Genomic DNA, 22702 nt, shown 5'->3' with positions numbered 1-22702 from the left:
AGCCCTTTCCCTCTTGTTCAGCTTAACCCCTGGAAATCGCCCTTCAAGCTGCTCTAACCTCCTTGGGAGAAAAATATATCTGTAGTCCAATGCTATTTTTCTAGAAAAAGAGGTGCGGGAACTCACTATGAACTCCTCCCTTGTTCGCTTATAATGGCAATGGTGCTCACCTGAGAGGCGCTGGAACTGAGTTCTGGCGACTTCTGGCTGGGAAAAAAATGCCCTGCTGAAGTCATGTCTTTTCTCCAGCAGGGGTAAAATCAGTCAGGTGTGGCAATATTCAGAGGAAAAATCGGAGAGGGTTACAAATCCCTCCCCCCCCCAAAAAAATCAGCCATATAAACACAGCATCAGGCTGCACGGTCTTCCCAAGGAATCATGATTCATCCCAAGTTATTTAGCAAACATATGCAGAGCAAAGCCAAATGAACACAGTGAGAGCTAACAGGATGCCCAGATAGGAAGCAAGGCTACAGCAAGGCTGGGATGCTAAGCCAGGAGGTGACCTTGGTAGAGGGACTTGAAGCTACTGAACGGGAAGAGGCCTGTGCCCGTGACATAACCCTTTTGTCTTCACAGCAGACAGGGAGATGTTCCATCTCCCTCTGCCCTGATATTCAAGGTTGCAAAGTCCACAGTCCAGGGTATGACATCTCAGCAGCTACAAGGCTGGACCTAGCTCCACTCCGGCAGGTCAAACTGTTGTTTGGCTCCAGTGCCATGTTTTCTGTAGGGCAGCTTGATGCCTCTTCCTCTAACAGTCTCTCCGTGTAGTGTGAAGCAGAGAGACCCACACCCACCCACACCGCAAAATTGTGTGAAAGCACAAATACAAAATTATAAAATCAAATTCTCGCCCATTAAACCATAACATGCAACCGGATTAACCAGACGGACTTTTCCTTTCTGGCTGGTAGAAAGTAAAGCACTATAGAAGCACTCAGCTTCTGGAACCTGCCAGTCCCTCCTCTCCTCTTGTCTTGCATTTGGTCTAAAAGTTCAATCCCCCAAGGCAAAGGATTCTCCTGAAATAATAATGGAATATCCTGGAAAAATAAAGGAGACTCCTACAGAAAAGTCACCTATTTGGATGAAATTGGAGTCCTTAAATGGAACTGCTGAAACGGGAGAGTACTCTAGCTATGACAACTGCATTTACTGGTTATCGAAGGAAGAGAGGTTTGTATTCCTGCTTGCGTTTGGTGTGTGTGTGCTACCACCTTTCAGCTTGTTAGTTTTCTGGGGGGTTGCTGCCTGTGTAAGGGAACGTGGTTTGGAAAGTTAGCAGGGTGCTTTCAAGGGACGGTGTGAGCACAGTGTCGCTTTTGCAGCAGTGTTTAAAAGCCGCAGACAATATTGGAGTAAAACCCAATTTTTGAAAGTTTGCAAATATAAGCTGCACTTTAACTGTTCACGGACAGAATTTGGAAAAAAGGTGCGTCTTATATTCAGGCCAGTACAGTATTTTATGTTTTGTCCCCCCCCCATCAAATGGTATTCTGTATTCTATTTTCTTGAATAATTGTTTCATATAGAACTGATTATTTTAAAATAAGGTTACTAAGAAAAGGAATGTTCTATCATTGGGATTATACTCATCTTTCCCTTTTTTATATGACTATGTTGTATACCAAAGATACAACAGAAGCACAGTGAGAAGACACTGTCACTTACTTCAACAGTACTCTGTTAATGATTAGATGGAATTGAGTAACAATGTTTAACAAATAAAACCAGGACTTGGGAAACTTACTGTGAAAGTTCAAAGCTCTTTTAAAGTTAAGCTCTCCCCCCCCCAAGTCTTAACAAGCCCTCAAAACATGTTTCATTTTAATTTAAAATGTGAACGTCTGATTGCCTTAATTATAGGGTTATTGCTAGAAAGCATTTCTTGTTACCTTCATAATATGCATTTCATTAGTTTCTTTTTTCAGAATTGCTTTCAGAATTTGAACTCTTAAACATGGCATTCTTCTTTCAACAATTAAGGATGTTCTTGACTCCATGAAAAAGACACCAATCCGTTTGTCTGTCATTTCACTCAACTTTGATTTCAAACTTTGTGCGTGGCTGAAAATGATCAGTTGGGTGCAACTGCAGCACAAGTTGCTCACTGTGACCCCTTGACCTTTATGACCATTTCTTCAGTTCTTCTTTGGGTTGAACCAAGGTCAGTCGACAAAACAAATATTTCATGGAGTTTGTTTCAGGATATACTCTATGATTGTAGCTGAATGATAAGAGGAATGGCTATTGAGTAGGGGGATTGGCTTAAATCATGGGATCAGGTTACACAAAAACGGTTCTGCTAGCATTAAGGAAATGTCAATATATTTTACCTCCAGGTGATTCTGACTCAGTGTGTTATTAGATTCTGGAGTCATGAGTGGGTGTCCATTTTGGGAGAACAAATACCAGTAAGTACATTTCTCTCTTTAAAGAATAAGTAATTTAGATAGGCACAGAACAGAATGTTCCTGTTTTCTGAGGAACGTTGGAGGGTATGTTATGAATGACCAAACTTTAAGAGGACAAAAAAATACTGCCTAATGGGTAGATAATTAACTTCTAAAAGGGTATATTTTTTTAAACAAATCACAAGAAGCTACTTTTTGGGATCTTAGCAATTGATGTGGCATATTTTATATTGCTTTTTACACGAAAAGATGGCGCTGCTGAATCAGTTATGTTAAAAACGTGAACCGTCATAATGTCAGAACAAGTATGCGTCCTTTGGTCACTTCCATTAGTATATATAATATGAATATATGTAATCACTCTAAGGCAAATTTGAATGATCTGAACTATGTTACTCTTGCTAACATTGAATACTTTCTGTAAGTGATCTTTAGACTGTATACACTCAATATCACTTTTACTGGTATTAGGAATGTCTGTTGCTTATTCCTAGATTTAATTTTAAGAAGCTGTCACTGGAGGATGAGGAAGGCGACAAATCACAAGAAGGGCTAAACAAAGCTAGCAAAGGTGGCCTCATCTATGGAGACTATCTGCAGGTAAGTGTGACTTAGTGGCGTAGCTTCAGCACTGATAGCTGGACCTTTTGCAAATAGTCAATTGCAAACATACTGAACATCTGTGACTACACAAAATAATTACCCACATCTTCTAGGGTAGCTAATATATCCTTCATAATAGTGAGGTATTTAACATCACATTCATATACGTATCTACTCAGAAGCAAGTTCCACCAAGTTCATTGGCAATTAGGGCTTTTCCACACTTCTGCCTGGCCCATGGCTAAAAAAGCTTGGGTCTGAAGTGTTTCCCGCTTGACCCACACTTTCTAGGCATGGGTCAGAGCGGTTTTGCCTTTCCCCCGCCACTTCCCCCTGGAAAACCCACTCTTTGGCACAAAATCGGAACAAACAGCAATCCATGGAAAACACAACTGCCAATTCAGTGTTAAAAAATTGGATTCCCAGGGGGGAAAGGAAAAGCAAACGGAGGTGTCGATAAGCCCTTACTTCCACATCAGTGGGTATAGGATTGCAGGCTTTATGTATTCTAACTTTGGGTTCGGAAAACTGTTTCCCCAAGGCATTTCTAATTTTCTGTGAATTTTGCTGGGGTGGGGGTGATCAGAATGCCCTTTGCAAACAAACAAATTACAGTACCAAAATTAAAAAAAAAAATAGTAAGAATGATAACAATTGCTAATGCAACTATAATAATAGGTAATAAAAAGTTTTAAAATTATAATGGTTTTCACTAAGCTATGCTTTCTAAATGGGACATGGGTGGCGCTGTGGGTTAAACCACAGAGCCTAGGACTTGCCGATCAGAAGGTCGGTGGTTTGAATCCCCGCGACCGGGTGAGCTCCCGTTGCTTGGTCCCAGCTCCTGCCCACCTAGCAGTTTGAAAGCACATCAAAGTGCAAGTAGATAAATAGGTACCTCTCTGGCGGGAAGGTAAACAACATTTCTGTGTGCTGCTCTGGTCCACCAGAAGCGGCTTAGTCCTGCTGGCCACATGACCCGGAAGCTGTACACTGGCTCCCTCGGCCAATAAAGCGAGATGAGCGCCGCTACCCCAGAGTCGGTCACGACTGGACCTAATGGTCAGGGGTCCCTTTACCTTTACCTATGCTTTCTAAAAGTTTAACTCTATTTCACTTTTTTGTTTTTGAGAGGGGGATCTGAATATAGAAAATGGTTTTTAAGAGTTGAAGGTGTTGTTAGTACTAGCAGTTCTGTTACTCTGTGTCAGCTGAGATGCTTTATTTGGCAGAAGTCAGATGATGATTTTACATTACATTACAAAAGCCTGCATAGGCCACTAAACCTGCCTGACAATAAGTCATCATGGGGCAAATTTGTGTGTCTGTATGCCTGGCTACCAGAGACAATGATTAGGGACAGAGTTTTCTGAATACCTTGATGTTAATCTTATCTGTTTAGTCCCCCTCCCAATTCCTGTCTCTATGATGAGAAATGGACTTTTCCCCAAGCTTAAAGTGCTCACTTATGGGCTTGTTGATATTTATAACATTTCTCTTCCAAGGGGCATTGCTTAGTGTTAGTGTTACATGTGAAAGGTTCCCCTGTTCAATTTTCAGCATCTCCAGTTAAAAGGATGAGGTGATGGAAATGCCCTTTTCCTGAGACTCTGGCAAGCACTTGCCAATCAGAGTGATAATACCAGGTTAAATGGACCAGTGGCTCAGTTTTTTCAACTTCATATGACCTAGGGCATATTTGTGACCATTTCTCCTTTCTATTAAAGAGTGACCGGCCAGGCCTAGGTAGACAGCTGCAAGACAACGGTATCAACAGATAATTCAAACAATTGTCCTTCTTCTCATTTATTTGCAGGGTTTAAGAGCAACCTTTTGACAAGTGCTTAAAGATGGCTTACAGAACAAAGCCCTATGAAAACATTAACTCAGTAGCATTTGTAGGCAGGGCTGAGGAAATAAGACCCTGGAGAGCTGCTGTTATTCAGTACAGACTGTAATGGACAGTACTGAATCAAAACAGCTTTTGGGAATGACATCTCAGACGAGAACAACAAAAGCTACAATAGCAAAACAATGTTGTTTTTCAGTTCCTTCTAGTTTCTGACACATGTGGCCACATTCACCCTATACATTTTAAGTGCTCTGATACCACTTTAAATAGTTATGGCTTTGCCCAAATAATTCTGGGAGTTTCCTAAGGGTGTTGAGAGTTGTTAGGAGACCTCTGTTCTCCCTCATGGAGTTACAGTGCTCAGAGTGGTTTAACAGTCCATCCCTCCTCACAGAGAACTCTGAGAATTGTAGCTCTGTGAACAGAATAGGGGTCTCCTACCAATTCTCAGCACCCTTAACGAAGTACAGATCCCAGAATTATTAACACATATATTTTTGAATGCAGTTTTGACTAATGCACAGATTTTGGGAAGTGGCTTCTCCTTAAATTGCATTTTTGTATGTGATTTTCACTAATAGATTCATTTTATGCACACTTTACTGTAATACGTGCATTTTTGCAAACATTCTTTGGTTGGAGAATGCAGATGACACCAAACTGGGAGGGGTGGCTAACACCCCAGAGGACAGGATCACACTTCAAAACAACCTTGACAGATTAGAGAACTGGGCCAAAACAAACAAGATGAATTTTAACAGGGAGAAATGTAAAGTATTGCACTTGGGCAAAAAAATGAGAGGCACAAATACAAGATGGGTGACACCTGGCTTGAGAGCACTACATGTGAAAAGGATCTAGGAGTCTTGGTTGACCACAAACTTGACATGAGCCAACAGTGTGATGCGGCAGCTAAAAAAGCCAATGCAATTCTGGGCTGCATCAATAGGAGTATAGCATCTAGATCAAGGAAAGTAATAGTGCCACTGTATTCTGCTCTGGTCAGACCTCACCTGGAGTACTGTGTCCAGTTCTGGGCACCACAGTTCAAGAAGGACACTGACAAACTGGAACGTGTCCAGAGGAGGGCAACCAAAATTGTCAAAGGCCTGGAAACGATGCCTTATGAGGAACGGCTAAGGGAGCTGGGCATGTTTAGCCTGGAGAAGAGGAGGTTAAGGGGTGATATGATAGCCATGTTCAAATATATAAAAGGATGTCACATAGAGGAGGGAGAAAGGTTGTTTTCTGCTGCTCCAGAGAAGTGGACACGGAGCAATGGATCCAAACTACAAGAAAGAAGATTCCACCTAAACATTAGGAAGAACTTCCTGACAGTAAGAGCTGTTTGACAGTGGAATTTGCTGCCAAGGAGTGTGGTGGAGTCTCCTTCTTTGGAGGTCTTTAAGCAGAGGCTTGACAACCATATGTCAGGAGTGCTCTGATGGTGTTTCCTGCTTGGCAGGGGGTTGGACTCGATGGCCCTTGTGGTCTCTTCCAACTCTATGATTCTATGATTCTATGATTCTATGATTCTAACTGCATCACCAAATTCGGATATGTATGAATTTCAAAGGATGGCTGCCCTTTGGTTATCATATTATTTTGGAAAGTGCAAATTTGCTAGATTCAGCTTTAAATGCAAACCAAATCAAATTTATCCCCCAAACCAAACCAATGAGTATGACTCATTTGGATATACTCTTATTTGGGGGGGCAGCGGTGGGGGAGGGGGGATCTGTGAAGCTTCAAAACAGTTCTGAACTTAAAAGTTATTCATTTTGATTGTTCAATATTTTTTTTAAGCCAAACCGAGAAAAGTTTTGTGAGAATTAATTATACTATTTCAATGTCTTACTTTTAAAGCTGGACAAAATACTGAATGCTCAGGAGCTTCAGAGTGAAAAGAAGGGGAACAAAATCCACGATGAGCATCTGTTTATTGTGACCCATCAAGGTAACCTTTCAGAAGAAATGGAGCCTAGCAAATGCTGTTCAGGCAGCCCCACTGGACTATCTGATGATGAAATTATTGTCATATTTATTATATTGGTCAGAGTTATTAATGAATATTAATACATGACTACAATGAGAGCACATGGACATCTATTATCCATTCCTCAGAAACCTTGCCCCATTTTTAAATTTTGATGGGAAAGATGTGGTGGAACATGATTCAGTTTGGGGGAGAATTTCCTAGATGTCTTGGTACCAAACTATTTTAGATGAGTATCAAGGAAAGCTGCTTGATTGATGTTTTGAAAAAACATCATCAAGTGAAATATATATGCTCTAGACATCGGACACACATGTATTTTACTCTAGACGCATATGAGGGCCAATTCAGGGGCCTTTTGCTAACTACCCCGAGGCCATCCTGTTAAACTGCCTTATGGCTGCAAAAGTCATTGAAGTGGAAGGGCAGAGAGGGGCCAGATAAGGCAACTAAGAAGGATACTTGAGGCCAGAAAAAACTGGAGGCAGTATGTATAAGCATTTTATTTACGGATTCTACCTTTAAGTAATGATAGCAACTTTTCCATATGACAATTTCATAATAGATATGGTGATGATCAACCTCTGATATTTCAGCTTAACTGATTGTCAATGTCCCAAAGAAGCGAAACCAAAAACAGTGCCTTTTGATTTCAGCTTATGAACTGTGGTTTAAGCAGATTCTGTGGGAACTGGATTCAGTTCGAGTGATTTTTCAAAATGGTCACGTAAGTAAGAGATATATAAGGTATCTAATGAAAAAACCCCTCTTATTTCTATTTTTCACCAAATAATCACTGAATATTTTAAATTCAACCCCTGTTCAGGCATCTTATTCTAAAGACCTATTCATGGGAGGAAGGAGAAAAGGCTCTAACCACTCTTGCTCCTTCCCCAGTGATATCTGTGTATTTATTTGGGAGAATATCTGCAGCAGGACAGCCTGAAAACATGTAGAGGCTCCATCAGTTGAAGCCCTAAGGTTCCTGTTCACAAGGACAGTTTACATGCATTTGTTTGTCTGCCTGTATCTTCCCAAAAGCATGGACAGCAGAAGGGATATGCCAGTGGGAAGTGCAGGGCAAACAGAGAAATCCCAAACGGAGTTTATGATGATCCTTAGTGTGACACATTCATGCATCATCTAAACAAAAAGAAAGTGTGCACCCCCCCTTAAGAACAATTGTTTTGTTTCCTCATATGCAGATTCAATTGATTGGGTTATCATTCAAATTAAGACTCAGGTGATTAAAACATATCCAGGTGACACAGCCCCAATTAGAATAACCTATAGAGGCCCTGCTCTCCCTTGCCAGTTGAGTCATGATAATGATGTCTTTTTCTACTAAGGTGAGAGATGAGAGAAACATGCTTAAGGTTGTCACTCGAATGAACAGGATAACAATGATCCTTAAACTACTTGTGGAACAATTTTCTGTTCTGGAAACAATGACTGCCCTGGACTTCTTTGATTTCAGGTAAACACTGTATTTGATTATTTGATTTCTCATGCTTAGCTGTGTTCACAAGTAATTGAGCATCTCACAGGGTTGCCAAATGCCCTCTTTTTCCTGAACTTGTCCTATTTTTCATGGGTAGAGTCGTGATAGCGATCCATAGTTAAAAGTAGAAGTTGGCAAATGTGCCCTCTTTTTTCTCTCTCTTCAAAATATGGCAACCCTAGGTCGTCCGTCTCATAGCTCAAGGGAAGCATTCAATTATTTTAATGTTCACACTGCCAACAGATAAGTGGTTATACTTTGGGATTTAGCTAAGAAGCTGGACAACACTCCCTTATTATTGTGGTCATTGTGAACGTTGGAGACCTGCTGGATAAAGCCAAGGGCTTATCAACTCCAGCAGTCTGTTCTCACACGGCCATATGGCCCATGTGGTTCCCAGCAACTGGTATGAAGAGGCATACTGCTTTGACAATCAGCCATGGATAGCCTTATCTTCCATGAATTTATCTAATCCTCTTTTAAAACCATCCAAGTGGGTGGCCATCACTACCTCTTGCGGGAGCAAATTCCATCGTTGTATCATCACTGTCTGAGACACTTTATGAAGCACAAGAAGGCAAGCCTCTGCACCAGAAACTTATAATTTAAAATCCAACACAGAGTAAACAGCAGACAAAAGGGAGAGAAGTGCAGGGTAATCAAGAGACAAATGTGCAATAATTTCATGTACTTATGCTCAGTGCCAAACTTGAAATTCACTTGGTATGTAGCAGGCAACTCTGTTTTGAGTTGCAATTTCCTCCCCTAATTACAGGTTTTTGGAAGGGGGCAATCCTGATCAGGAAGTAGCAATGAGGTAGAAATTTGATTCTGTTTGCATTTAGAGGAAAACTTCCCTAGTTTGCACTTTCCAAAACAATATGTGAACTGAAACACAGCCATCCTTTGAAATTTGCACTTTTCAGAATTTTGCAGTGCCATTTTGCAGACAAAATTCATATACTTTGGTAATGTGTTCACATGTTAGCAAAAAAAAAGCATACAAAAATGTGTTATATTAGGCCAATTGCTATGTAAAAATGTGAATGTTAGGCAAAATTACATGAAAATATGTATAATTAGGAGAAATTTGCACTAAAATGCTGATGGAAGCTTCCTGCATTGAATATCTCATTGTTTTTAATAAATTTGCAATCAAACATAGAAATACATTTGGACTGTGGGACTGAGTTGCTAAAAAGTGTCTATTAACACTATTTGTATATTACTACTACTACTTCTACTAGATTTATTTATACCCTGCCTTTCTCCCTGATTAACTCAAGGTGGCTTACAGGTGAAATGAAAACGTGTTTTTACAATCTATTCTCAATTGTATTTTTTTAAAATCTATCCTCAAAGAGATTATTTGAGTCCAGCTTCAGGATTTCAGAGCTTACAGTTTCGACTGCTGGAGAACAAGATTGGTGTCCCTCAAAGTCTGAGAGTCCCATATAACAGAAGACATTATCGGGACAACTTCAAGGGAAAAGAGAACGAATTATTGCTTAAATCTGAACAGGAGCCAACTCTATTGCAGCTAGTGGAAGTAAGAGTTTGCCTCCTACTGATTTCCTTCTATACACAGTTTGAAAAATTAATAATTTACCTTTACTTGCAAGTATCACATTGATTTTGGAGTAGGCATTGTAAATTGTTTTAATTTTTTTTAATGTGATGTTTTTAATGCTGTAAACTGCCCTGTGGTCTTAGGGTGAAGGGTAGGTAATTAATAACAATGACAATAACAACAATTCGTTATTATGCACGCTGGGGGGGGTATTAATAAAGCAGTCCCTATCCCAATAGAAACTACTACATTCAAATATAAACATGGTGCTATTTTTAAGCCTACACATTTCCATAAGTCTTTCTTAAGATCGTCATTGCCACGTCACATACTAAAATATCAAATATTACTAGTACAGGCTATGTAACCTACATAATAGTGAATCTATTTTGTTTTGCAAGGCATGGTTGGAGAGAACGCCAGGACTTGAACCAGAAGGATTTAATTTCTGGGGGAAATTTGAAGTGAATGTACTGAAGGGACTGGAAGAAGAATTTGCAATGGTGCAGGTAAACATAATTTGTCACAGATCCATCCATGCCTGTATGTTGCAAGAGAACTTCCTGGGTACAGTTCCACGAGAGAGCCCATCTGTATGAACAATTCTCCGTGCATTTTGGAGGAAGGGAAATCTAAGCATGCCTGTGTGATCCGTTTTTTCTATGTGAGAATATATGGTTCTAACATAGCTGAAAATCACACAAGCTATAAGGAATCATTTATGCTTGTATTATCATGTGGATCATGTGGTGATGCACACACAAAGGTATTACCTTGTGGATACACCCACCCACACACACACACACATACGTGACACACACACACACACACACATATATAGCTGCCTCTGTGAAACAAAATTTTCATCATTACTGATCATAAGCTCATTGCCAATTCAGTGATTTGGAATAAGGGATATGTTTCCTACAAAGGTTCTACGGGCAATTGTGTCAGTATCAGGAGTACTTTCTTAGGGTTCCTTAACCCCTTCAAAGAACTTCAGTTCCCAAAGTTCATTGAGTGGTAATTAGGAGCCATGACAGTTTTGTTCTCTCATGACAGTTGAGGCTCTCTCAAGTCCAGTCACTGAACTTGTTATCAGAAGTCTAATTCCCATGTTGCCCCATGAGATGTTAAACAGAGATTTAATATTCATGTATGAAAAAAAATTGTGAATAAGTTAATGGAAGAATTAGCAGGTGGGTGCATGTTTTGTTCCCTATTCACGAGGGTGAGGAAGACTGAGAATGAGAGTTCATGAAGAAAGCTGAGACTGATTGGATGACGTTGAGTGCATCTTGGGTCAGCATAACTGAGTTCTTAAGGAAAATTTTGGAACTTAGGACATATTCCATTTTATGCAAATCAACGAAAAAGTGAAGCTTTTAGTATGTTTTTAAAATAAATAATTGATGTGACTTCAAAAGGCCAAACAAGACTTGGAGGAAAAAGAAGATCAACTGGCAGAACTTCAGAAACAAAAAGAAGTGCTCATTTCATTGTTTGATGAAAAACGCCATGAACATCTGCTTAGTAAAGGTAGGTAGGCTCATTAAAGTGTGCAGATGTGAATTGCCAGTTTCTAGCATACCAGATGGAACTAAGCTGTAATAAAACTGATATATTATTTAACATGCATTACAATTTGCAGGTGAAAGACGGCTGTCTTACAAAGCAATGAAAGGAGCTCTAATGATCTACTTCTACAGGTACATTAAAGGGTGACTCATCCCTGTAAAATCTCTCTCTTAAAGGGTGACTCATCCCCGTAAAATCTCTCCTACTAGCAATCTTGTTTTCTTCCTCAGAGTGTGTTTTTTTTATAAAAACTTTTTTTTTAAACCACTTTCCTGCTGTCTTTCCCAAGTGTGGTTGCTGGTTTTGAGAGTGAAATATTCTTAGTACAGTCGTACTTTGGTTCTCGAACAAAATCTGTTCTGGAAGTCCATTCAACTTCCAAAAACATTTGAAAACTAAGGCACAGCTTCCGATTGGCTGCAGGAGCTTCTTGCACTCAATCAGAAGCCGCATCAGATGTTCGGGTTCCAAAGAACGCTTGCAAACCAGAACAGTCACTTCTGGGTTTGCTGCATTCGGGAGCCAAAACGTTCAAGTCACAAGGTGTTCAACAACCAAGGTACAACTGTATTTGGATTTTTGCAAGTAGATGCCCCCTGCAGTCTTTGCCTGGGTGAACTGTAGAAGGTTGGGAAAGGGCTTGGATTTCAGAATGAAACATTCTAGGATTTCACATTATGTTTCCATTACTATTGGTAAATAAAGTGTAAGGCTAAGCATTCTTAAAGCTGGGGTGTGGAAGTCTGCCTTTTCAAACATCCTCCAAGGGATCACAGAACTATGCCCTAAGTATACTTCCTAGGGAGTAAACCCCACTAAACACAGTGGGATTTACTTCTCAGAAAACATGCACAGGAATGCACTGCCCATCTTTCTGTCTTGTGTGGAAGCTGGTTATAATTTAGCTGCTGAATGCCACGTGATCTAGAGTCAATAAACAAATGTGCCTTTATGCTTACAGAACCATCAACATGAAACTCCTCTCTCCAGCTCCTCTTAACTCATATATATGTCAGTAGAAAGAATAGAAGCAGGAACCATATAATCTTGTGAGACGCCAATTACGAATGTTATCTTTGTTATCAATTTACTGCTGTTTTTGAAATAGCACATTTCAACCATAGCAGGCCGTTAAACTAATTTTGCAAAGTTTAGTATAAAATATAGCATAGCATGTATTTACCAAAGTGCCTTTTCCTTTGATGCATACAGTAAAAAATGATAATTTTAGTACATTAATGAGTTTTTCCTCTGTCCTCCCCACCTCCTTAAGAGAGGAGCCTCGTTTTCAGGTTCCTTTTCAGCTCCTCACTTCTCTGATGGATATCGATGTGCTGATGACTAAATGGAGATGTAAGTTTTCTCTCCTGTGCTATGACCGCCACAACACACTAACACACAGGACTCCCCCCCCAAATGTTTAGGGGTACTCTCATTTTGACTCAAGAAAATACAAATTTATAGTTCAAATCAGGAAAAATAAATATAGTAAATGGACAAAAGTACAAAGATTCACAAAATGTTTAGGGGTATGCATACCCCTGCGCCCCCCCCAGTAGCAACTCACATTGCTACTATAACAGTACTGAAACCCCAAGAGGTTGTACAGAGAACTGGCTGATGAAATGTGTGGCTAATTAATTCATGCTTGTCCTGCAAAACATGGGGAATCACATAACTACCTACTCCCTGCTGTTACATGTGGATGACACCTGGCAGCTTTGCACACAGACCACAAACTAACACTGTTGTGGCGTGGTAGGATTGAGAACAAAGATGCATTGCAGATTCCTGAAATATGTGCACCACTGACTCATGGTGAACAAATACTGCAGACAGATCCTTTGTCTCTCAGTAAGTACATATCTGCAGTTTTCTACTTGGTATTTGGGGATCTATCCTTTCTATTAGATCTACCTTGTCTATTAGGGGATCTGCCTTGTCTATTAGAAAAATATTCACCCCTATCTTCTTCCTTTTTACCTGAACTAGTTAACTGAAAAAAATTGCCTTATAACTAGATGCACAGTGGCAAAACATTGAGCTTACACATCAGGAAGTCTCCCAATTCAAATCTTGTCTTTCCCATGAAATCACATTCAGCAGGCCATTCAGTTTCAGCCTCATCTGAAATATGATACTGAACTGCCTTAGACAAGACACTTTAAAAACTCTAAAGATGCAATCCTATACCCGCTTACCTCCGTGGGACTTACCTCTGAATAGGCAGGTATTGCAAAGCATGATCTGTGCTGATATTATTTAATTATATAGTTGGGTGAAATACGTTAATGTAAAGACACGCAAATTTGCAATACAGAGAAGCCAAGCTATGCATTATATAACTTTTTAAAGGGCCATTCCAGTTGTAATACGATAGCCTTTTTAATGAGATACGCACTAAAAAAAAAAGTTCATCTATTTAGATAACCATGTGTGTATGGTGCACAGAATGATTGGCAGCAAGGCTGGGACTGGAGGATCCTCAGGATATCAATATTTACGCTCAACTGTGAGGTGAGTCTCTAGGAAATAGAGTTCCACTTTATAGTCATGTTTCATAAATGGCAATGCACATGGACAAGTCAAAAAATGATGATATGAAAAAAGAAAGAAGAGAGCCATTCTTTTAACACAGAACATATTTGCTTTAACACTGTTTCAAAATTTGTGTCTGAGGGTTTTCTTTTAAATAAAAAAAAGATGACACTGCTACTAACAAATATGATTTTAACAGTTTACAGGGAGAGTAAAGATGGAGAAATAAGTTTATTTCCCTATTTCAAAACACTAGAATTTTTTCCCCACCCAGTGAAAGTGACTGGTAGCAGGTTCAGGACAAACAAAGGTATCTTTAATTAGTGTAGTAAAGTAATTGCTATAAACCAGTCTTGTCAAATCTGGTACCTCCCAGATCGCTTGGACCGCAACTGTCACCTGCCCCAGCCAACACTTGCAAGGATGTGATCCAAAATATCTGGAAGGTGCTGAATTGGGGAAGGCTGCTATAAGCTAGGACAAGGTTGTTCCCTGCCAGCTATGAATGCAGGAATGTGAAAAATGTGGCTACATAAAGATGGTGTCCATAAGTAGCTACACTGGTGTGGTTGCTCTTGTGGTCAAAATTACCCTAATTTTCCTCTGGATTATCATAAGTTCATCTGGTTACATTTCATACTGCAATCCATGCAGCTGCTTGAATCAGGCCACAGCGGACTTTAAAGGGGACCCAGCACTACAGGAGCCATGTTGTTGGCACTGCAGAATTTGTAGCATAAGATCATAGCACTGTTATGGCCCTAGTTCACCACTTTAGTGCTGGAGGCCGGTACAACATGAAAACTCCTGATAACAGGACTATCTGTGTCAAAAGCACACTCCGTCATGACCTACAGAACTAGCAAATAATATGGAATACCATTCCCCCCCTTTAAAAATATGAATGCATTTCTTTTTCCTTGGCAGTGACCGATACAAAGTGTTTGTTGATTTGTTCAACCTTTCAACGTATTTGGTGCCTCGTCACTGGATCCCCAGGATGAACCCTACTGTTCACAAGTTCCTTTACACAGCAGAATATTGTGACAGTTCCTACTTCAGCAGTGATGATTCAGACTGAAAATGTTCCATGTCTATTCCTTGTAAATAACTGAATGAAGCTCAGTCCTTTAACATTATCCTTTATGCATACAGTATGTAACAGTATAGAAATCTATATCTATTTATGTGCAATGTACTATAGCATCTAAAGCACAATAATCAGCTCCACAATTTATAAATAGAATTTAGAGATGATGAGGCAAACAACTCAGATCCATTTATTTTAATGCTTTGAACTGTTGTTGTTGTTCCTGTTTAACAGTGTTCTGTCTGATTTGCTAAGCTTGCTCAGATAACTATTTTAGGCTGCCATGCTATACCCATTTACTTGGGAGGAAGCCCTACTGCACTCATTGGGGCTTTTGCTTAGACATGTATTTTGGTTGTACTATTGAGTTTTGTGATTGTGAAGATAATGTTTTAATGTGACATGCCTTGGGAGATGGCATAGAAATAATTGTAAATAAAATAATAATAAAAATCTACCCTGTAGTATCGAGTAACTGAAGCAATAAGGTAGCAAAATCTATATAATCCTCTTTTCAGCGATAATAACATGTAGTACCACTTACCACATTGATCTTCTATACAGAATAGAGACAATCAATTCCACATTATGTTATTAAGGTAATAGAGTAATGCTATGAGAGACTCCAGGACTCCTTACTGAGGGACTGAGCTAATATTTGACTTGGCTTAGGAAGACACAACATCATTTTGTACATAATGCTTGGCATATATTATGAAGCAACCACAGCTGAATTTCACCCTTCTCTAATTATAAGTGACTAAAAAAAAAAGGATGCCAGCCTTTCTAATTATAGATACAAATAAGAAACAGTGATTTTTTCCATGATTCTTTATTATAAAAATTATAAATGTCTTATGTTCAACTCAGGTAACTTTTATTCATATTTTAATCCAAATTGATTGCTAAGCCACCACAGTTTTTCCTAAGTGGTTGGAAGTACTGGCATTTTGTGATCAAATGTTAATTTTAAGCATTTCAAAATACTATTCATTTGTGCATGTGAATCCAGTGTAGAACCAAAGAGAAGGGAACAGCATGCCTGACAATTAAAAGAGAAGTCAGATTGCCAATATTAAATGGATAAGCAAAGACTTAAATATGCTACTTTAGGGCCTATACGAAAGAGAAGTGATGCCATTTTCCCAGAGAACATGAATGCTTAAGAACAGAAGCAGAAGGAGAGCTCAGCAGTCGCAGAAAATCAGAGAAAACACAGCTGCTGACTGATGCCTTTAGGGGTTGATTCACAATTTCTGCAGCACTGATAAAGTTACAAAGTATATTGCTAGGTGGAAAAACATGCACCCAACACTCACCTAATTCTGACTTTGATTTGTAAAATGCTTTGCAACTTTGATTGTATTTTGCCTACACGACAATCTTGTGCGATGGAATATTGTCGTTCCCATTTTATAGACAGGGAACCAAGGTAGAGAGTGTGGTTTGCTCAAGACCACACAGCAGGTACCTAGCATTTGATGAACTCTGGTCTCCCAGATACAAACCCAGCTCTCTTATCTAGTGGGTCACAATAGCTCAACTCTTGTTTGAAATATTTTGTAAGCAAGAGTAAGGTCAGGGTTTTGAAAACTTGGACATGAACTTGTAATATATAAAATGCCTTCTTTTTCCATAAAGCGTGTTCTCCTTCATGGAGAGCACGTGTTGCGGTGGGGTCTGCTGAGCCACCCCTCTGTTACCAGGCAGGGTCTCTAAAGATGGCCTGAGGCAGTGATTGGTTCACTGGGTTGCTGGGGTAAAAGTTATGTTGCAATTTTGGTGGGAGGGGTAAAATGTTTAAATACTCTGCACGCAGCCTGGAGCTTTCTCTTTGCTGCGTGCAACGGATCACCCGCCCACCCGCCCTTGAGTAAGGGGTTGTTGCATTGACCTTGCTATGCCTGTCATGGGGTCGTCTGCCGTTGGAGCAGGGGCCTGGTAGGAATTTTGTCCATCTGGCTGATTGGCTGGGCCATTTGGTTTTTGCCTACTGCGTAGCAAATCGTCACAACTTGTAAGGTTGTGGTTAGGCATTGGTTATAAATTGGTGGAGGAGGGGTTAGGATAGGCTGGGCCTGCCCCTCCATGGTTGCTGCGGAAAGGGAATTCCGTTAAAGGAATCCTGGGGCTTGCCATCTTTTCGTCCAATCCCTGGAATGGGACTAGGGCCGGCAAGCCTTCGGGGAGCATGCGGATGAGAATTGAGGGTCTGTGACTCAGCTCCATTTCTCCCCGACTTGCTTTCCCCCGCACTGTCTTTCGGTGATGCCCGGAAGTCAGTTCTGTCCCCAGGCGGGGGGACAGATAGTCTTAACCAATGCCTAAACATCCACTCATGGTTTTGTATTTAAATAAAGTTGTGGCCAAAATTATGCCAAAAACCTTAAACAAAAATTAAGTGTGCGTTGTGAGTTATTTAGGGGGTGGCTTGGGGACCTCGACACGCAAGTGATGGTCTGGAGTACACTGCAGAGCTGTTGTTCAGCTCCTAAAAATAAATGTTTATGGCAATGACTGGAAGAGGATGCTTTGATTTGTTATGGTCTCAGGGCACACAGGTCTCCTCCTGAAAGTAAAACTCCTTCATCCTGTGGAAAGCAGTGGCTGAAATGTGTGCCACAAAGCTTTTACTTAGAGCAGCCACTTCACATAAACACTCCTTAGCCCCTGTCCTGCCCTTTTGTATTAGATAGGAAATATTTCCAATAGGGGTTTAAACGGTGGGGGATTGAAGGGGGTCACAACATATGAGATGCTGTTCTGAGTAACTTTATTCACTGCATTTGAAGTCTGTGGCAACTGGCTTCAAGGGAATACACAGGGTTTTCATCACCATATATACTTGAGAATTAATTTCCCCAGGTTTTTCCTCACTGCTAATCTGCTCATGGGCCATTTGCTTTAACAGTGTGTATCTTAGCATATAAGAAAAAAACAAACAAACAGACAGACAGGTAAGACAGCCCTCAAGATGACTGAACCACACCAGCTTTCTTCATGCTAAGATACTGGTTCCCCACAACCCCACAACTTCTGCACCCCAAGACAAAATCTGAGAGGATGAATATGAAATCTGTCTGCTTGAAATTACAAATAGGCTCTCGGAATGCGGGCATCTAATCTATGTCTGCAAGCTTACTTGTGCTTCGATCCAGCATAGCCAATTACAATGTCTTTTGCTCAACTTACCACAGATATTGGAACCCATTTTAATTTGGGCCTAGCTGTCTATTCCCCAGGGGTTCCATACAATCCAATACGGAGTGCTAGTAAAAAAAATGTGTTTCAGAAAGGTCAACTTTCACAAACTTTTGTGGCCATTTCCTGGACTGTCATGGAGGGGCTAAAAACAAAACCTCATGTTAGCAAAGCAGGACCTGGAATCTTGTACAGAATCTGGCTCTTTATCCAGCTTCTAGCACTTCCGTATGCACAAAGGTGTGTTAGATGCACAGACACAATGAGTGCATGGTGACAGAGAATAAGCAATGCAAAGGGTGGATTATAATTCGGCCTCATACACAGTAATGACAGCGGTTGTGTATATGTTCTGTGAATATAAATGGAGCCACCAGTGTGTTCCATTATGAACTCCTTGGGGCAGCAGCAGGCTATCTTCCATTGATGCAAAAGCCTTCGCTGGAATGCCTGTGGCTCAACAAAGAGCAGGTTCTCTCAAAATGGCGTGCAGTGAATCTAGCAGCTGGGATTGGAAAAAGTAAATGGACACTTATTGGATTGCATGTATTCCTACAGCTATATCCAATAGCACTAACCCCCCCTCCAAAGTTGTGTATGTGTGTGCTGAGACTTTCCCCCCTTCTGTGGAAAACTGAGCTGGCATGCACATTTCCCCTCCTTTGGGTCCACAGCAGCCATTTTGTTGTCACACTCATGAGACTTAGCTGAAAATCCGAATGCCCCCATAGGCACAAGACTCTGGGGCTACTGCAATTCAGTTAGCTGATTTCAGAGTTTGTACTGTGTGTGTAAAAAGCAGGCATTCCTGCTTGTTACTAAATGTGAAGAATGTTACTAATTTTTAAGTTGTTGCTCAATTTAGTCCCAGCTACCAAGCATGCTTATGCAGAAGAAAATTCCACTGAAATCTGGGGGTTATACTTCTGAGCAAACATGGTTGGAATGGCACTGTGAGTCTCTGAACTGATACATAATAATAATTTAACTGGCAGATGAATATCGCTTCTCGGCCTTTTGGCTAAGATCAAGTGTAGTAACTGGCAGATGAAAATTTACTTGTCCTATCAAAACCAGTAATTAGAACAGCACGACTTGTCTCTCCACTGGAACTGTGATACTATATGATAACCACTAAATAGCATCTTGACAGCGAAGTGCATTCACAATTACTGTCAAAGGACCCTATTTAAGCAGCATTTTCATATTTGTTTTTTCTTGACCACTGGAAGATAGAGAAATAGTCCCTCAGCATCAAAATGCAATCTACCATCAACATAGCTTGAAAAAATCCAGCTGCAAAGCAGCTTTTGATTGGAAAGTATCTGGCTGCTAAGGATGGAGAAACTGTCTGATTCTAGTCCAAGAAATGTTTGCTGTTTTAAGTAGAAGTCCTTGCCAGATAATAGCATGCCAACTATGTTGTTCACAAACACTGAAAATCAGGAATGGCTGGTGGAAATAATAACTAGTAAAATCTGCTATTGCTACAGAAATTATTATGTGGGAATCGATCAGGAAATATGGATGTGATACACTCCCTGGTTTTGATCTAACAGTATGCTTGTGTAGCCTGGAGCAAAATCCCTGTCTAATAACATGCAGCCTTAATCTGTTTGTCTGCTGATCACTTGCTTATAAGGCGGCAGAGGACCTTGGTTCCACCTGATCAGCTGCAAGCATGCAATGGGCTGTTCAGTAAAGGTATAGATTGGTGCCTAACTCCCACCTGGGGATCTGGACAGAAGCACCTCCTTCCAAATGTCTTTAATAGGATACCCCTTTTTCCTTTGGGAGGGATGCAGGTGGTGCTGTGGTCTAAACTACTGAGCCTCTTGGGCTTGCTAATCAGAAGGTTGGCAGTTTGAATCCCTGCGATTGGGTGAGCTCCTGTTGCTCGGTCCCAGCTCCTGCCAACCTAACAGTTCAAAAGCATGCTAAAAAAGTGCAAGTAGATAAATAGGTTCCGCTCCAGCAGGAAGGTAAATGGCATTTCCGTGCACTGCTCTGGTTTCACGAGAAGCAGCTTAGTCATGCTGGCCACATGACCCAGAAAAACCTGCGGACAAACGCCAGCTCCCTTGGCCTGTAAAGCAAGATGGGTGCCGCAACCCCAGTGTCGTCTGCAACTGGACTTAACTGTCAGGGGTCCTTTACCTTTACCTTTTTTTTCCTTTGGAGGGGCAGGCAGATGCTACAACCTCTCCTCCAAGACGAAGGCTTACCAATGCCTAAACCTGCTTGGACTACTGCAATGCACTCTACATGGGGCTACCTTTGAAGGTGACCCGGAAACTACAACTAATCCAGAATGCAGCATCTAGACTGGTGACTGGGAGTGGCCACTGAGACCACATAACACCTGTCTTGAAAGACCTTCATTGACTCCCAGTACATTTCCGAGCACAATTCAAAGTGTTGGTGCTGACCTTTAAAGCCCTAAACAGCCTTGGCCCCGTATACCTGAAGGAGCGTCTCCACCCCCATCATTCAGCCCAGACACTGAGATCCAGCGCCGAGGGCCTTCTGGCAGTTCCCTCCCTGTGAGGAGTGAGGTTACAGGGAACCAGGCAGAGGGCCTTCTCGGTAGTGGCGCCCACCCTGTGGAACGCCCTCCCATCAGATGTCAAGGAAATAAACAACTATCTGACTTTTAGAAGACATCTGAAGGCAGCCCTGTTTAGTGAAGTTTTTAATGACTGATGTTTTAATGTATTTTTAATATGATGTTGGGAGCGACCCAGAGTGGCTGGGGAAACCCAGCCAGATGGGTGGGGTATAAAGAAATATTATTATTATTATTATTATTATTATTATTATTATTATTATTATTATATTATCTGCCAAAATTGTGTTGCTTGCTGTAAGACAGGCAAACCCACAAGGCGGGAGTCAATTTGCCAGGTGGGAAATTCCATCCCTGGTGACCAAGGATGCTCATAGCAAGGTCAAAGCAGAAATACAAGGCAGGGAGAGTGGGAGATCTTACAAGAGTGGATGAGGTCAGGGTTGGTGGACCTTCTTATATACCCCTGGAATGGACCCAAGCCAAGCCTGTGAGCTCAGTTGGCCAGTCCCTAAGCCTGCTTGCAATAGGCCAATCTTCAGGGAAGCTAGTATCTACAGCCTGGGCTATCAAGGTAGGCTGCAAGCCTCTGTGGCTGGTGGCTGCCACCAAAAGGAGCCCTGTCATCAGGTTGCGACAGGCAGGTGGCACCAGCCTGCAACACCACCATGAAAGGTAAGGGCAAGTGTACTTCTAGCTATTTGCAAACCTCCCTTCACTCCTTTTTTCTAATTCTAGTTATTCACAAGAATTTTCTCTGTAGTACTCAGTTAAATAACCTCAAATAAGAACATACCTTGTTGCTTGTACAAGTTGTACTCAGTGTCACTGTTTGCCCAGGTCACATGACAAAAACAGTGCTGGACTAAATACAAGGACTTATTTGAAAACAAGACTCCGAGGTGGTTATCACCGATGGAGGCTAAAGCCACAAAAATACTTAATATGGGGGGTGGCTGGGCAAAATACTGTGAAATAATAGAAAGAGTGGGTGACACTTGGAGGTTGCAGAGCTTTGAAAAATTGAAAGGGAAGGTGCGAGACTGGTTTCACTATGCCCAAATTTTAGAGATCTTTAAAAAAGATAAAAAAATTGGTTTCCAGGTGGAAAAATCAAAATTAGAACTAGAATTACTTGAACCTAAGACGAAAGTGCTTTCAAGAATGTACAACTTGCTGCTTAAATGGAATACTCAAGATGAGACAGTCAAATCAGCCATGATAAAATGGGCACAAGATATTGGATACAACATTATGTTTGAGGACTGGGAAAGGTTATGGACCACCGGTATGAAATTTACGGCATGTAGTGCCTTAAAGGAAAATATTATGAAAATGATGTACAGGTGGTACATGACCCCAGTCAAACTTGCAAAGATATACCATTTGTCTGATAATAAATGTTGGAAATGTAAGGAGGCTGAAGGAACTTTTTACCACCTCTGGTGGACATGCCCGAGGGTGAAGGCCTTCTGGGAAATGATTTATAACGAGTTGAAAAAGGTATTTAAGTATACCTTTCAGAAGAAACCAGAGGCCTTCCTCTTGGGCATTGTGGGCCAGAGGATACCTAAGAAAGACAGAACCTTCTTTCTATATGCAACGACTGCAGCAAGAATTCTCATAGCTAAATACTGGAAGGCACAGGAGCTACCCACACTGGAAGAATGGCACACACAACTGATGGACTATATGCAACTAGCCGAAATGACTGGCAGAATCCGAGACCTGGGAGAAGAGGCTGCGGAAGAGGATTGGAAAAAATTTAAGGACTATTTACAAAAACATTA

At 40.9% G+C, this 22702-nt stretch overlaps 1 protein-coding gene and 1 pseudogene across 1 annotated transcript; both read left to right on the top strand.

Annotated features, from left to right (window-relative positions):
- The first annotated feature begins 2330 nt into the window (after positions 1-2330).
- On the top strand, positions 2331-15602 carry TDO2 (tryptophan 2,3-dioxygenase). The gene is made up of 12 exons (XM_053403028.1): positions 2331-2417; positions 2912-3017; positions 6739-6829; positions 7525-7595; positions 8218-8345; positions 9732-9918; positions 10341-10448; positions 11367-11478; positions 11591-11648; positions 12791-12870; positions 13944-14034; positions 14983-15602. Exons 1-12 carry the CDS (start codon positions 2383-2385, stop codon positions 15134-15136), a joined length of 1221 nt encoding a protein of 406 aa, XP_053259003.1. The 5' UTR covers positions 2331-2382; the 3' UTR covers positions 15137-15602.
- A 3745-nt stretch (positions 15603-19347) lies between these two features.
- Positions 19348-19424, top strand: LOC128421554 (uncharacterized; annotated as a pseudogene).
- Positions 19425-22702: the final 3278 nt, after the last annotated feature.

The sequence above is a fragment of the Podarcis raffonei genome, chromosome 9 (genome assembly GCF_027172205.1).
Source record: "Podarcis raffonei isolate rPodRaf1 chromosome 9, rPodRaf1.pri, whole genome shotgun sequence".
NCBI lineage: Eukaryota > Metazoa > Chordata > Lepidosauria > Squamata > Lacertidae > Podarcis > Podarcis raffonei.
This window is presented reverse-complemented; position numbering and strand designations above follow the sequence as displayed.